The following is a 16,397-nucleotide window of genomic DNA, read 5'->3' on the forward strand; positions in this document are numbered from 1 at the left end:
ATGGAGGAGCTTTCACACTGGGGCTCAGTCACCACCAGAACCACAAGGAGAGAAACTAGAGATGACACACTTTGACCTCTTTCCTCCTGACCTCTCCTTTCCTGCCATTGCCTCCCGTTGGCCAAACTCAACCAGAAGCCCGCAGGAAAGGAAGCTCCAGGGATAGTCTGTGTGGGCCAGCCTCCCACTTCATCATGCAGGGCAGGGACCTGGGCATGCAGATAGGAACTAGTAGCCCAGGAGGCATGGTTGCAGGGAGATGTGCCTTTTGACTTCCCCAAAAGAAAGAAAACCTAGCTTGGTAAAAAAGGCATGGGCCATATTGTCAGATCTGCCTCCACCCTCCAACCCTTCTCCTATTCTGGCCCTCCCTTGGAGTCCTGGTGTGGTGCTGTAGGACAAGCACTAGGCCACAAGGTCATTTGAACCACAATGTCAGTGGTTCAAACTCAACAGCCACTCCTTGGAAACCCTAAAACAGGGTCTCTATGAGTCCTGGTGTGTCACTGTGGGCTAATGCATCAGACTGCAAAGTCATTTGAATTGCAAGGTTGGCGGTTCAAGCTCACCAGCTGCTCCTTGGAAACCCTATACAGGGTCACTATGGGTCGGAATCTACTCAATGGCACTTAACAACAACAACAGTTTCTCGGCTGGGTTCGATAATCTTCTGCAGTGGCCACACAGAACTCATAGACAGCACTTATAATTATGGAATTAATTAGAGGAGTTAATAGGATCCAATTCAGGATCCAAAACAACTCAGGATATGGTAGTTCTCTAGTTAGGAGCACCTTTTCTCAGCTGTACTGCTGGCATGTCTCGCTGTCATCATTGTTCTCTCAGCCTTGTGGCTCCTTGGCCTCTGCCCTGCTCAGGCAAGTATTATAAACTCCTTTAGTGCTGCTGGTAAATTCCCAAAGGGCTCCCGATTCTGCTCCTCCTGAAGGCACTCTGCTTTACTGGACGGAAACCCAATGCTCTGTCTCTCCATGCACTGCCTCTGCTGCTGCCTATGCCACTACCACTTCACCCCCAAGTACCTCTTCTTTCCTGATGGTCTTGAAATCATCTGCTCCTGCTTACTAGATGACTCCTTTTAACTAAACCTAGTGGAATAGCAAAGGAGCTCTGGTAGTATAGTGGTTACGAGTCGGGCTGCTAACCTCAAGGGCAGCAGTTCGAAACTGCCAGCTGTGCCATGGGAGAAGAATGAGGCTTTCTGCTCCTTAAAAAGTTATAGCCTCGGGAACCTTAAAACTGGCTTACTATGAGTTGGAACTGACTCCATGGCATACCACCAGTTTAATGGCAAAACTAATCAGTTCCTGGATTAGAGTCCTAGATATCTTATTTACGTGGTACCATTACAGGCTCAGAAACCCTGTACAGGGTCAATATTGAGTCAGAACCGAGTCCATGGCACAAAACAACAACAACAAACCCAAATGAAGTCGGTTTGAACTGCAGGGTTGGTGGTTCAAGCTCACCAGTCGCTCCTTGGAAAGCCTCTACAGGATCGCTATGGGTTGGAACCAATGTGACGGCACTTAACAACAATAACCCAATAAGTAGTCCAAGATTTAGAAGAAACAGATTTGCTCTTGAGGGAATGATTGATTGTTCATGACCGTGGAACCATATGACTGTGTGTATCTTTTTGTTGTTCTATGCATGTGTGTGCATAGGCATGTTCTCATATGCACGTCATAAATACAGATAGCATTCTATAACATCTTGCGTCTGCAGGGCCCTGTTTGCTCTGAAGTGGGAGACCATTCCTCATTGATAAGAAGCAGTGATTCGGATTCTGAGTTAGGCCTCTTCCTCAGTGTAATTTTCTCTTTCAGTTTTGGAAAATCTTTCCTTGACTTGCCTCACCTCTGGGAGAAATTGGCACAGGAAAAGTCCCCTGGGGTTACTAAAATGTCATGTAATAGGAAGGACTTTGGAATCAGAGAGACTTGACCCTGCTTTATGAGTTTGGACAAATCAGTATGCTTTTTAAAAAACACTTTGTCCTCACTGGTCAAATAAGGATGATACTGTCAGGAGTTTGAGTAGAAAAGTCAGATGCTTAAAATCTGATTGGGAGAAGCTGGCTGGCAGGTAGCCAGAAACCATTCTGAGGTGGTTGCAGCCCAGATCTCTGATCCCCAGTTGGGTAGACTTAGAAATTGGTTTGTTAGTATTTCATCCACCCATCATCCATGTGCATATTCATCCATTTATCCATCTTTCATCATTCTGACACCAGACTTCCTGGGTTTGATCCTGATGCTGCCATTTACTAGTTGTGCAATCTTGGGCAAGTTACTTTACTTCTCTGTGCCATAGTTTCTTCTTTTGTAGGAAGATGACAATAAGAATGCCTACTTTATAGGCTATTATGAGGATTAAATGAGGAACTGATATAAAATGTCTAGATAGTGCCGGCAAATAGAACACTCTATAAATATAGTTAGCTTTATTGTTGTTTATCAAGAACTGTGCTAGGCCCTGGAGATGTTGTTGTTGTTATGTGCCGTGGAGTTGGTTCCAATTCATAGTGACCCTGCATAGGGTTTCCAAGGCTGTAAATCTTTACGGGAACAGAAAGCCTCATCTTTCTCCTGCAGAACAGCTGGTAGTTTCGAACTGCTGACCACTATGCTGGATAATGATAACCAAAATGGACCACATTTTTGTCTTCAGAGTTTATGTAGTCTAGAGGAGGAAGAGAAACGAAGAATCAATTGATCAATATAATTTCAGCTTGTGAATTGCTGTGATATAGTAGAGGGACCCACTTTAGACAGGTTGGTCAAGGTTCATACAGGTAAGGACAAAAGGCCCATGACAGAATCAGAAAGTCAGTGTGATAGGCCCACAGGCATGGTGGAAAAAGGGGGTGGGCAGTGTGCAGGAACCTGTAACTTGGTAGGGAGTTTGTATTTTATGTGGATAGGAAGCCATTGGAGCATTTGAAAGTGGGCATCCAACCAGGGTCAGAAAAGATCCCTATAGCTGTTCTATGAAGGATAAACTCAGGGGCGGGGTGCACAGGGAGACAGTGGAAAACGTTGGCACAGTCATCTAAAAGTGACTTAGACCTGGGCAGGGCTATAGGAATGGAAAAGAAGGAACAAATCTGAGTTACTGGAACTCAGAGATACTGACTCATGCTAATTTGAATCTGATTTATCTACCCGATGCTAGTTGATTAATTTTTAATGAATGGTACAACGCTGAGGCTGAGTGGATAATTGTCATAGCCAGAGTAGGACACCTCTCCCTACAGGCTACCAAGATAGAAAGCCACCACATATGAAGGCGACTTAGTGTCCGTGGAAGGTGAGCCAGAGAAGCCAGATGGTAGTTGCAATGTTGAAGAGTATGTGATGCTGACAGCCTGCTGAAGCTAGTTCCAGGCTAAACCAGATGGGCATCCGAGACCTTGTGGGCCTCTCTCCTTCAGACAGGGCTGCTGTGGGCACTGTCAGCATTTACTTCTCTGGCCAACCTTTTCCTTCTCTAATCCCTTGTCAGTCTGGCTCTGCTGTCCTCTGTCTCTTAGAGCATCTCTGCATCCATTCTGGCTGGGCATTTCTCGACTCCTGGTGCTTAGGCCACTCCTCACTGTGGCTTCCCATCACTTCCTATCATTTTAGAGCCCATCTCTCAATCTCTCAGGGTCGTTTTGTTGGGTGCATAGCAGCAGTCAAGAAATCAAATGACATAGTGCATTATGCCCATCCATGCACAAGACCTCTTTAAAATATTAAAAAGCAAAGATGTCACTTTGAGGACTAGGGTATGCCTGAGCCAAGCCATGGTATTTTCAGTCACTTCATGCATGCAAAAGTTGCACAGTGAATAAGGATGATCAAAGTATTGATGACATTGGATTATGGTATTGGCAAAGAATATTGACTATATCATGGGCTTCTAGAAGAACAAACAAATCTATATTGAGAGCATTCTAGCCAGAATGCTCCTTAGAAGCGAGCGACGATAGCATGTCTGAGCTTACTTTCTTTGGACATGTTGTCAGGAGGGACCAGTCCCTGGAGAAGGATCTCATGCTTGTAAAATTGAGGGTCAGCCAAAAAGTGGACGCTCCTCAGCCAGGTGGATTGACACATTGGCCACAACAGTGGGCTCGAACAGCAACAATCGTGAGGATCGCACAGGACCAGGCATTGTTTCCTTCTGTTGGACATAGGGTCCCTATGATTCTGTGGCACCTAACCACAATCACGCTGAATGCGCTTTCTGTTACTTACTGAATCTCCATCACCACTCTGACAGAGAGGTAGGCAGCAGAAGCCCACAGAAGTGCTATCACTTACCATAGTCACAGAGGAAGTAAGTAGTAAGTGTTGAGCTGGGCTTTGGATGTTAACCACTTAGCAGTGGAGCCCCTGGCCTGCTGCCTGCCCTGTGAGGGTTCCGTGAGACGACTGTGTAAAACCCAGGGCCTGGCCCAATGTGGCATTCACTGATAGAGTCTTGTCCTTCTCTAGCAGATGAACAGTTTTGACTCTGCAGAGCTGCCTGGGCCACCCCCAGCTCTTCACCTCTCCCCAACCTTCCTCTTGCTACGCTGTTAGGAGCCCACCTAAAGTTACAGTATCTTATTCTTAGGATTGCAAGGTCTCCTGCACAATCCCCTGCACAACCCTGTGAATTCCCTTCTCTGGGTATTTGCCCACATGGTTGTGGTGGTTACATGCCTTCGAGTTGGTCTGGCTTGGAATGACCCCGTGTACATTAAAATGAAACACTGCCTCGCCCTGCACCATCCTCACAATTGTTATGTTTGAGCCACATGGTGACACAACCCAAAGGACCTTTGTGCAATCACCTGTGTAAATTCTCCCCTTTTTCAAAACCCAATTATATCCTCCCTCTCCCCTCCCTACCCTATGTGCTGTCTCTGGTAATTCACTGTCACCCCAACCTCCAGATCTTCAAGCATATCTGAGAGACTGAATCGTACTGGCAAATCTAAATCACATCCTGCCTGCCTGGGTGTTCAAGTGTTTCCTGGGTGAGAATCTTCCTCCCATCTTGACAGTGAGCTCTCCCGGACCAGCACGTTCTTCCCTCGGTGGCGGGACTACCTTGAGGGCTGGATGACCTGGGATCTGGGAAGAACCTTTCACGTGGCAGACAGTGTCAGAAGCCAAGACCAGGTTCTTGGCCCACTTTCTGTGGCCTAGTGAGATAACCATGCTATTTTTCCTGAACTTGTGTACTAAAGAAGGATCTCATCATAGATTTTAAAAAAGAATAATGCTAGTTTTTTTTTTTTCTAATTCATTAAGAATAATTTTTTAACCTCTAATTTAAAAAATCATTCAAGGAATCTTTAAGTGTAGTAAAAAAAATTTTTTTTTTTTTAAATCAAGAATTTCAGCTAAACAGAAGAAAGAAAAAAAAAATACCCTATTCTATTGTCACCCAGAAATAACCACAGTTAGTATTTTGCTGAATTTTCTGGATTTCTGTGGCATATAGTGTGCATTTCGATCAGAAGAGGTTGATGGATACAGTTTTGTGTTGTGCTTTTTTTCACTCACATATTTTCCATGGCATGGTTTACATCATCACTGTTTTGGTTTTCATTTATGTGGAGAGTGGATGGTCCATCGTTGATTTAAGCAGCCCCTGGTCATGGGGTTCTTCGGTGGTGCATATCATCCTTTGACTCTTGTGTTATCTCCTCTGAGGGGATTCTGTTGGGGTTTGCTTGAGGCAGCAAAATGCAGTGGGACGTATAATGCATCTGGAGTTAGGATTTGAGGAGTCAGGAGGCTACGCTGGGCTACACAGGGCAGGGTGGGAGGGACCAGGGAAGACTTGATCCAAGGAAGTGGCTGTCACTCAAGTCTCTTTTGCTCTCTGGGTTTCACTTGTAAAAGGAAAAGAGTAACATTGAATGATGTCAGAAGACTCTTGTAGTGCCTCATCTGTGCTTTTGGAAGCAGGAGGTAGTCAGTCACTGCCAGCAGACTCTGGGCTGGAGAGGAGTTGAATATTGAAGATTGGAATGGTGGCAGCAGCAATGAGCTCAAGTGTAACAATGGGGAGGATGGCATAGGACTGGACTGTGTTTCATGCTGTTGCACAAAGGGTCACTATGAGTCTGATCCAACTCGACAGTACCTACCAACTCCTGATCGCTTCCAAGAAGACTGAGGCCCCAGAAAGGTCCAGAGAGTGTGGGCTAAGAGCATAGTGTGGCCAGCTGAGGCAGAAGGAAGGAGGTGGTGTGCCCAGGCCTCTGTGCTGGATGGGCCCTGAGCCTCTGGGCTGCCTGGGAGCATGTGGAGTCTAGGGCTCTGCTTCTTACAGCAGAAAACACACCGAGTAAATCTATACAGAACCTCTCTCCCCATCCCTTCTTTTTTGCTTTTTATTTATTAAGCAAATTTAGGTAAGTGTTTGTTTTCAGGATTCTTGCCTGTAGCCCTTATCTGGCCTAATGGCTGAGGAATCTTTAAGTGCAGGTTTAGAAAACATCCTGAACCAGGCAGATAGTCTCAATCTGACCCTCACTGAGTTCCTCTTGAGCAGCTCTTGTTGCTTTGTGTCTTGGCCCAGTTGGGACTTACTGTCATGTAAGTAATAGAGAGCCATGATTTGACTGTGGCTTTAAGTCCAGGGTGATAACATGAGTGGGGAAATTTTCTGGATGGAGAAATTTTCTGGATGGCAGTGTCTTTCTTGCTCTTGATTTTCAGAGCAGCATCAGTAACAAAAAACCCTCTCATTTTGTGCTCTGAGCTTCTGTTGACAAAGCATTGCATTCATGGTCCACTTAGCAGGGATTGAGGATACTCAAGAGTTGTCCAGGGTCCTAGAGCTCCTGTGTGGCTGAGTGAGACTCTCAGTGTCCCTGCCTTTCCATCCATTGCCTTTTACTATGGGCTGGGCCCTAGAATCCAGGGAGAGAAACTAAAGAATAAAAGTGTAGAGCAGGGAGCCTGGAATATGTAGGTGGCCAGAGTGGATCTTCTGTTTGCCCATTGGAGGCCTCCTATGGTGGATTTGTTGTTGTTGTTAAGTGCCATCAAGTCAGCTCTGACCCATACCGACCCTGTATAGGGTTTCCAAGTAGCAGCTGGTGAGCTTGAACTGCCAACCTTGCAGTTCAAATAAATGACTTTGCAGTCTGGCGTATTAACCCACAGCGCCACAGCAGAACTCCCCTATGGTGGATGTTATTGTTGTAAAGTTCCGTTGAGTCGGTTCTGACCCATAGTGACCCTGTATAGGGTTTCCGAGGAGCAGCTGGTAAGCTTGAACAGCCGACCTTGTAGTTCAAATGGCTTTGCAGTCTGGTGCATTTACCCACAGCGCCACACCAGGACTCCATATGGTGGATAGGGGCAAGGAAAGGAGACCTGCCTGCATCTAGTTTGGCGTGTTTCTCATATAATATGATAGATTTAGAGGAAAGTCTAGACTCAAGGGTAAGGATTCCTACCTAGTTCTCTGTTCCTCTGGTTTCAGCTCCAAACCCTTTTCTAGGATGCACAGATAAGAGTACTTTTGCCCCCTCCCCCCTTTAAAAAAATGGTGAGTCTAGAATGATATGTTCGTTAAAAAAAAAATTAAATAATTCCAAAATGTATAAAGTAAAAAATGAAGTTCCCACTCTTATTCTCTCCCATCATTACAGAAATTTCATTTTCCTTTATCCCCTTCTAAATTTTTAACATCTGTTTGGTGAGTATCCTTTCAGATCTTTTGCTGCATGTGTGCAAACCCAGAGATACACTGTTGTGTTTATTGTGTTGCTATTTAAATATAAAAATAGGACCATGCTTTTCTCTCTCTCTCCTTCTCCATCTCTGCAACTTGCTTATTCCAACAAAGTAGGTGGGCAGTGTGGGTCCTTGCTTCTCCCTGAAATCTGCTTATCTCCTTCTTCAAGAGGAAAATCATCAGAATAGCCTATCCCAGAGACACTTTCTTTGTTGTTGTTTTTTTTGAGACACTTTGTTTAAAACCCTCACTTTTAGGCTGCGTCCCAGAGAGACGAAGGAAATGCCCCATTTGTGGCAGACCCAGAGCCTGGGCCCAGTTCTGGCTTTTATAACATCAGGGCTGTACATTTTAAAAAGTGCCTTTCTGTTGTCATCCCTTTGGACCCATCCTTAAGCCGTCCCTGTGAAGTCAGCAGGACTGCAATTATGGAGGCTTGGGATGTGACGTGGCTTGCCTGGGTTTAGTGCCAAACGAGCCAGGAACCCAGGGCTCTTTGGTTGAGTTCCGTTCACCCAATCTAGTAGCCCCCTCCCTTAATTCACGACCTGCCCAGAGAGAGGCAGGGACTTCCTGAGGGCTGTTGTGTACAAGGTGCTGTGGTTGTAGAGCCAGCATGCTTGAGGACCCTGCCTGGAAGTTTTCACTGGCCATTCCTTGTGCTTCTGGGGTAGTGGGGCTCCCTGGAGAGACTTCAATCATCCCTAGGAAAGGCCTAGATTCCAGGCTTGGGCCAAGGGATTGGGATCCCTGAGGGTGTGAGGGGAGCCTGTGACCTGTCACCACTGACCCCGCACTTCCTGTGACTCTCTCCTCACCCCCACTTCCACTGTCCCCCTCCATCCATCCACTCCATGGCTCTTGGTCCACTTGTGTCCATCTATCTTTCTCTATGTGTGATTCCTGCCCTGTTTGCTCGGTCATACTATTGCTGCCCCTCTCCCTCATGGCATGCTTTCCTTCATGCCATTGCAGGCGTACTGGTCACCATGACAACAGAGACAGGCCCTGAGTCTGAGGTGAAGAAGGCTCAGGAGGAGGTCCCACAGCAGCCTGAGGCCGCCGCTGCGGTGACCACCCCAGTGAGTCCTGCAGGCCACGGCCACCCTGAGGCCAACTCCAATGAGAAGCAGCCATCCCAGCAGGAAACTCGGCCTGCTGAACAGGTCAGTCAGAGCATGCGCAGTATGGGCCACTTCTTTCTACCCAGTCAGAGCCAGTTTTAAGTCCCAGGGTTGTAATGGACTGTTATGTGCTGAACACTGTGCTGGGTCATTGTGTTCATTTTTATATTGAATTCTCCCAAACCTAAGAGGGTAGCTATTAATTTTTATATTTTACACTTGGAGAAACTAAGTTACAGCAGGATGAAATGAGTTACTCAAAATCATTTTGTCATAAAGTGATAGAGGTAGAAGTCAAATCTAGATCTGATTTCTAAGACCTGTGTTCCTTCAGTTACATATTCTACCCCTAAGCTTATCCATTTTGGCTTGGCAAACTCAGTGTAACCCCAGAGAACAATTCATCAGCCTAATGTTACAATCATCTAGTAGCCACCTCCCTTAATTCACCACCAAGGTCACTGAGGGAGTCAAGTGCAGACTTAGATCTAATGGACTCCCTGCCCTCCATTAGATCAATCCACAAACTCCCAGCCAGTGACAAAGCAGAGGAGGAGGTAAGATGAAGATAGAAGCTTTGATCACTCGCTTACTGTCCTGGAAGATAAGTCAGCTGTGGTCACTGGGCCAGTTTGGTTTTATAGAATGCTTCTCAGTAGCCTGCTGGGAGGAAGTGGACCCCTCACATAAGTTGACCCCATTGCACATGGAAGCTCAGGCTCTCCTCCGTACACTACCCATAGATCCTGGTCATCCTATTTGTGAGTCTTGGAAGACAGCCCAGTGTCTCACAGCCAAATGAGTCACTTGAAGGTTCCGTGATAAAGATGTTATTTAGGTATAGGGAGGTAGCCCAGTGGCCAGCAGCTCTCGTTTTGGGGCCCGTCTCAGCTCCAGCTGCCTTCTTACAGCTTCTCATATGTATAAATGGCTATAATTTCAAGTACACTAACCCAGCTCTTCTTTTGGTTGAACCTACAGAGCCTAGACATGGAGGAGAAGGATTATGGTGAGGCCGATGGCCTGTCAGAGAGGACCACACCCAGCAAGGCTCAGAAATCACCCCAGAAGATTGCCAAGAAATACAAGAGTGCCATCTGCCGGGTCACTCTGCTTGATGCCTCCGAGTATGAGTGTGAGGTGGAGGTAGGGAGTGCTCAGCACCTGACTTACAGGCCCCAGAGAGCCAGTTCAGCCTGCTAAGTACACTCAGTCTGGCCAAGCTCAAAAGGCCTCCAATCTTCATGAAGCCCTGGACTGACTGCAAGATCCTGTAGAGATGACCTGGCTGGTCCTCCTTTGTGCAGATGGCTGTGCTGAGGCCCAGAGAGGGCTGTTATCATTATAAATAAAAGTAGATGAGTCACAGAGCTGGTGCCAAGGAAGGGAAAGGTTTCTCAGGGTGGCTATACCTTGGCAAGGAAGCCACCATATTAGCAACTGTCACCTTCTGAGCAAGCTCAGGCTTAGGAACTGGGCTTTTCTGTCTCTCTTAGCAGAAATTGATGTTTAAACTAGAGTCACTTATTTATTGAGTGAAAAGAAGGGTCCTCCTTTTCTTGTGAACTCTAAGCCATCTAGGGCATCACCTCTCATCTCTAGGCCGAATAAATCACCTGAGGTTTCCATGGCAAATGTGTTATTCAGGTATAGGAAGGCAGCCCAGTGGGAGGATGCTCTCACCAAGATGTGTAGAAACTCCAGTGGCATGGCCCTGTCCCACTGTGGGTGCCAGGGAAACCACGTCCTCTCTGGGGTGGGCCCCACATTTAGTGTCTTTCATACCTATTTGAACTCAAACTCATACCCTAACTTTGAACCCTCACTACCGCCTCCGTGAGCTGTTATTCTCTTAGAGATTCCACCCCAGTCTGTCCCTTCTCCATGTGTATGGAAGAGTTCAGAGGTGTCACCACTGAGATTCATAGGCGATGCCTCCTTTTCTCCCTTATGCTCTGTTTTGAAAGGCTATGACTTGTTTCTGATTCTTGGTTGGCTGAGTCCCTCTTCTCTGCTGTGCTGTTTTTTGTTATTTGTTTTGTTTTGTTTTCTGTTATTGTTCATGTGTTTCTTCTACAGTAGTGCTCTAGAGTAACTACCTTCTCTACTGGACTCCTGGGCAAAAGAAAGGAGAATGCCTTATTTCTTTTTCCTCCCACCCACATCAGCCCCAGATGCTGCCTGGTTCAGGAGAGGGTAGAAGATTTGGGTGCAGCTAGATCCACTCTCTCTGATGGACCCCTCCAGGTTCAGGAAATTCCTCACTTCCCAAAGTTGCCTTCTACAATTAGGCTGGTCCAAGCCCCTAGTGTCATAGCCAGACCTCCCAAAACCCTCAGTTTCTCTCTCTGAAGTCCTCTACCTCTTTGGGTAGTGACTCCCTCATGTCCCCTCTGCCCTGTGACCCCTTTACATCTGTGAGTTTGGAGCACCCAGACAGCTTCTGGGTTTTCTCATTCTGAATCTTCAGGATTCGATGGTGGTCCAGAGAGCTACAAAGCCTGATTATGGGTTGAGTTAGGGGAGAAGGTGATTTTCTAACAGAAGTATATCCAGTTGAGGTTGATTTCGACCCCCCCGTACCTCTGTAAAAGTCCATTCACTACCTGCCCAGGTTGGGGTGACACTCCAGGCTGGGCTGCTTTCGTTTCGCTTAGACTTGGGTGTAAGGAAAGTGTCTGGGGAAGGAGATTCATACTCGGACTCTAGTCCCAGTTTTCCCACTTCTCCCCAAGCCCTCTTCTCTCATATTTCAGGGAGGCCTTTTATTCCTTTCATACCCAGAGCTTAGAACCTTGATTTTCTGCCCCTTGGGTCTAAGTTGTTGTTGTTTTGTTAAGTGCTGTCGAGTTGGTTCCTAGTCATAGCGACCCTGTAAAGGCTTTCCAAGGAGCAGCTGGTGAATTTGAACCACTAACTTTGTGGTTCAAACCGACCTTGTGGTCCAGTGAGTCTAAGTTAGCCTCTGGTAATTGCTATAATGGAAAAAGAACCAATTACTTCTTTACCCTTATCCCAACTTCTTCCCAAGCAAGGCTGAGACCCAGCAGAGTCTGGACGAAGGCAGTTGATGAGCTGTGTCTCAATGGCACTCGCTGGGGTCCCTATGGACCTAGGGAGCAGAGCCAGGGAGGTGGCAGATAATATCAAGCATTGTCTAGACCCTGAAAGACTCTAGGGTTTTCTTGAGTTGTCTTGGTGGAGCCTGGGGGATCTTTCCCTCCATGCTCCCCCTACGGTGTGTTCTGACCTCACAGTAGCCCTGTTCTCCTCTTCAGAAACATGGCCGGGGTCAGGTGCTGTTTGACCTGGTGTGTGAGCACCTCAACCTGCTGGAGAAAGACTACTTTGGCCTGACCTTCTGTGATGCCGACAGCCAGAAGGTACCTGGGCTAGGGAGGAGGGCTGGGCAGAGAAGGCCTGTGGGTGTTAGACCTCCTCCTGTAGACCCCATAGTCTTTGCTTTATCCCATGACTTCCATCAGTCCCCAGATCTTCATTGGGCACCTCCTGATAGTATATCCTCATGATTCAGCCAGCCCTACCTATTTCCCAGTTCTCTGCCTTTCTCCTCAGTCTGCTCTCCACAGTTGTTGCTTCCTTTGTTGGTGACATGTAAGACATTCCCAAGTGGGTATTTGAAGAGCTGTGTGTCACATGACTGCTTGAGTTGCCTGGGGGAGTGGAGGAGTGTCTACCCCAAGTGCCTCTTCCCTCCTTTTGGGAAATCTTCCCTGGGTTTCCTCCTTTCCACGAGTCTACATGAGCTCTTCACCTTGGCTGCCTCAGGGCAGTGCCAGCCCCAGGAACCAGGTGCCCAGCCTTGTGGTGAATCCAGTTCTCATTCCTCTTACCTCCCAGTCCTAAGAAGGAGGGCCAGAAAGCTAAGCCACGACAGAATGCTCCCCGTTAGGAAATATTGATAGGCCCATTTCAGGAGCCTTTTCTCCACAGCCTTCTAAAGAATTCTGTCTCCTCTTTCAGAACTGGCTGGACCCCTCCAAGGAGATCAAGAAACAGATCCGGAGTGAGTGGCATTCTGTGGTTGGAGATGTGGCGGTAGGGAGCTGGGGCTCCAGGCCTACGAGGGCCCTAACTGTACTGCTTCCTTCTGATTTGGAGAGTACATCCCAATTCTGTGGAGTCCATGACTTCAAATCTTTGTGAAGGCAGGCAGGAACTGCTACTTGCCATTATTTTGTAGGTGAGGAGTATGAGGCCCAGAGAAGAGACATGACTGTCCACTTTCACATGACAAGTTAGCAGGAAAATCATAAACTTATTCAGGATGTCAGCCCTATAAGGGACCTCCAGGGGGCAAACAGGTGGCAAGTATGTTGTTTCCAACGCAGGACTGGTGCACATATTAGTATTCATTGATCCTTTACTCAGCCACCAAATTCTTATCCACACAGCACTCTAGGCTACTGCCAACTGATTGGCATTAAAATACCAGGTGAAAGCTGTTCTTCCCAGCACTGATCTTGGCCTACTTTTGTCATTAGAGATGGGGTGACTAAGGTCCAGAGAGAGGCAGTCATTAGCTGAGTGTCAGAGAGTGAAATATTGGCAGAGTCAGGCCATAAATGCTGGCCTCCCAATACTACCCCATGCTCTTTTCAAGGCCTGGGGTGAAGGCAGATAAGCAGGTTGACAACCTGTCCTTTCTGGCCCAGAGAGAAAAGACATGTTGGGAAGGCTGGAGCAGTGTTCAAATGGCAGAAGGTGGAGGTAGGTGGCCTCAGAAACATAGAAAAGATAGAGACCTAGAGGCAGAAATGCCTCCACTGTAGGCCCTCCTCTTGCTGTGGTTGGTTGCCCCTGGACTCCCTGGTCCCCTGGCTGGAAAGCTGTAGCTGAGCTTGTTGCCATGACAGCAGGCAGCTGGGCCCAGGGATGCCAGCTGACTCTGTCTGTGGGAGGGGGCTCACAAAATTCTTCCTGTGGGTTCCTGTCAATTAGAGACAAAGAGGCAGGCACACAGACAGAGTGTGCGCCTCTGGGGTTGACGGCGTCCTAGCCCTAGGCTCCAGGCTGTCCCCCAGAAGTCCCAGGCCAGCTGGGAGGCCTGCCTTCATGTCCCAAAGAATTGGAGCACATACAGGCAGCTGAGTGTGCAGTGTTTGATAAGAACCAGGGGCTTGGAAAAAGAGAAGCAGCCGGACAGAATCATAGGGCCTCAGCATCCCTCCCCAGAGTAGTAAACCCATGCCTCTAGTGCATAGCCCCTGTCAGCACAACTCCGACTTTGTGGCTGCTTCCTCCTCGTGGGCCACCTCAAGTCAGTGAGGAACAGCCCCACATTTTTAGCAAGTGCCTCCTTCAGTTGAACTATCACCATTCCTTTAACTTCTTCCCATTCATCCTGTTTCTACTTTCTGGGGTCCCAGTGGAACCATTTTTGGCCTCTATGCTTTTCTTTGTGATATCCCCTCAGTCTTTTTTTTTTTTTTTTTAATGTTTTATTGTGAATTATATGATAGTTTACATGGGGGAACTTCAGTTTTACATTCATTCCATCATATATCATCTCACTGCCATGGTTCCAATTCCCTCCATGCATCATCAACCACCCAAAGGGTATATTCCAGAAATCCACCCCCTACAATTCCCCCTCCTCCCCCCAGTTTTCGGCCCACCGTCCCTTTCCCTCTCTGGGTCCAAAGTCCCCAGTCACTTCATCACTCCATGTCATCATCACTGTCTCCATCTCAGGCATCTTTGTTTCTCTGGGCAGGGTCCCACCCTTGGCTCTTCTCCATTGATGGTCCCAGAGGTCTCCGTTCCTGTCCTGGAGAATTAATCATTCCCTTCCTTGTTACAAAACTTCTACCTTTGCATTTCCAACCCTCATAATCCTCCCCTCAGTCTTTTGAAGGTAGCACCGTGAGTCTTTGTGTCCTGGACTTCAAATTTGGATATGGTGGTGGTTGGTGGTTATATGCCGTGGAGTTGATTCCGACTCATAGCAACCCTATACCGGCTCTCCAAGGCTGTAAATCTTTACAGGAGCAGAAAGCTTCATCTTTCTCCCACAGAACAGCTGATAGTTTCAAACTGCTGACCTTGAGGTTTGCAGCCTGATTCATAACCACTATGCTACCAGAGCTTCTTTTTCTCCCTAATCTCAACACTCGTAACCTAGGGTACCTAGGGCACCTGGAGCAAGTCCTCCTCCACCTCTCTTGGCCCTGCTCCTCCTCATCAAGTAGATCAGTAACTCCTGCCTCATAAGATGGGCATAATAATTAAAGAAGTGTATATGAGCAGGCCAACACACAGCAGGTACTCAGCCGATGTTTTCTTCTCTTTGCTTTCCTGAGGCAGTATGATGGTGTGGATAAAAGGACAGACACTGGGGCCCGACTCCCTGGGTTTGCATTCTGGCGCTGCCTCGATCTCTTTTGTTGTTTAATTGTTCGATACCTCAATTTTCTTGTCAGCATAATGGTGGTAATCATAGTTCCTATCTTTAGGGCTGTTGTGAGGATTAGGTGAGTTATTATGTGTGAAACTCCTATTACAGTGCCTGCATACAACAGCACTCTGTATCGATTGTTATTATTATTACTCAAACGGCTTTTTCTTTGGTGTCATTGTTAGTCATGAGCCTGAACTCTGAGGGCAGGTGACCAAGGTTTGGTTCCTGGTTCTCTACCACTAAGTGACTCTGGGAGAGTGATTAACCTCTCAGAATCCTTATCTACAAAAAGGAAAGTCTGCCTCAGGATGCTTCTGATGATCAAATCCTATAAATGCATGGGAGGTTCTTAGCAAAGTGACCAGCATTTAGTAAATACTTTGGACACGTTATCAGGAGAGACCAGTCCTTGGAGAAGGACATCATGCTTGGTAAAGTGGAGGGTCATTGAAAAAGAGGAAAACCCCAACACAGTGGATTGACACAGTGGCTGCAACAATAGACTCAATGATTGTGAGGTTGGTGCAGGTCTGGACCCTGTTTCCTTCTGTTGTACAGACAGTACCTGTCAACAGCAGCATGTCAAGAATGGTGGTGACAACATGGCTTCTAGAACCTTCACGACCGCTACCATGCCCTAGATTTGGCTTCCTGTTGTCACGGACATTTTTCAAGCATGGAACCCAAAATGTCCCAGGGCTCTAGGAACAGTCCAACCACAGTGGAGATGGGCAAGGAGCCTTCCTTGCTTTGGATTGTGCATTTACATTAATTCTGCCCGAGGATGTAGCGCTCTTTCTAGCACCACACACTCTCTCTCCCTCTCCCCTTCTCCCTGTGTCTGTCTCCTCTTCTCTCCTTCCCCTCCCCCTCCACTTCCCCTCTTCTCTTGTTTTCCTCTCTCCTCTCTTAAGCAGGCATTCCCTTCTCTTGGCTTGAAGAGCTTGTTTCCAAAATCGTTAGCTTTTAGTCTCATCTGTACCTACTTCTAAGTGCACTATGGGTTTTCCCCATTAAATACAGAGACTCGTATTTCTCTCTGTAAATTGTCCCTTTGTTACTTTTGGCCTATCCTTTTTGCTTGTTGTTGTTGTTGT

General features: G+C 47.2%; 1 protein-coding gene across 1 annotated transcript in view; it reads left to right on the top strand.

Annotated features, from left to right (window-relative positions):
- The window catches only part of EPB41L1 (erythrocyte membrane protein band 4.1-like 1), a 154,418-nt gene that overhangs the window by 82,264 nt on the left and 55,757 nt on the right, over positions 1–16,397 (top strand). Inside the window, exons 3-5 of the mRNA XM_006875718.1 lie at positions 9,861–10,025; positions 12,158–12,262; positions 12,864–12,906. Coding sequence (XP_006875780.1) covers positions 9,870–10,025; positions 12,158–12,262; positions 12,864–12,906 — 304 coding nt within the window. The 5' untranslated portion in view covers positions 9,861–9,869. The remainder of the gene's footprint in view (positions 1–9,860; positions 10,026–12,157; positions 12,263–12,863; positions 12,907–16,397) is intronic.

This window comes from Chrysochloris asiatica, unplaced genomic scaffold (genome assembly GCF_000296735.1).
Source record: "Chrysochloris asiatica unplaced genomic scaffold, ChrAsi1.0 scaffold00337, whole genome shotgun sequence".
NCBI lineage: Eukaryota > Metazoa > Chordata > Mammalia > Afrosoricida > Chrysochloridae > Chrysochloris > Chrysochloris asiatica.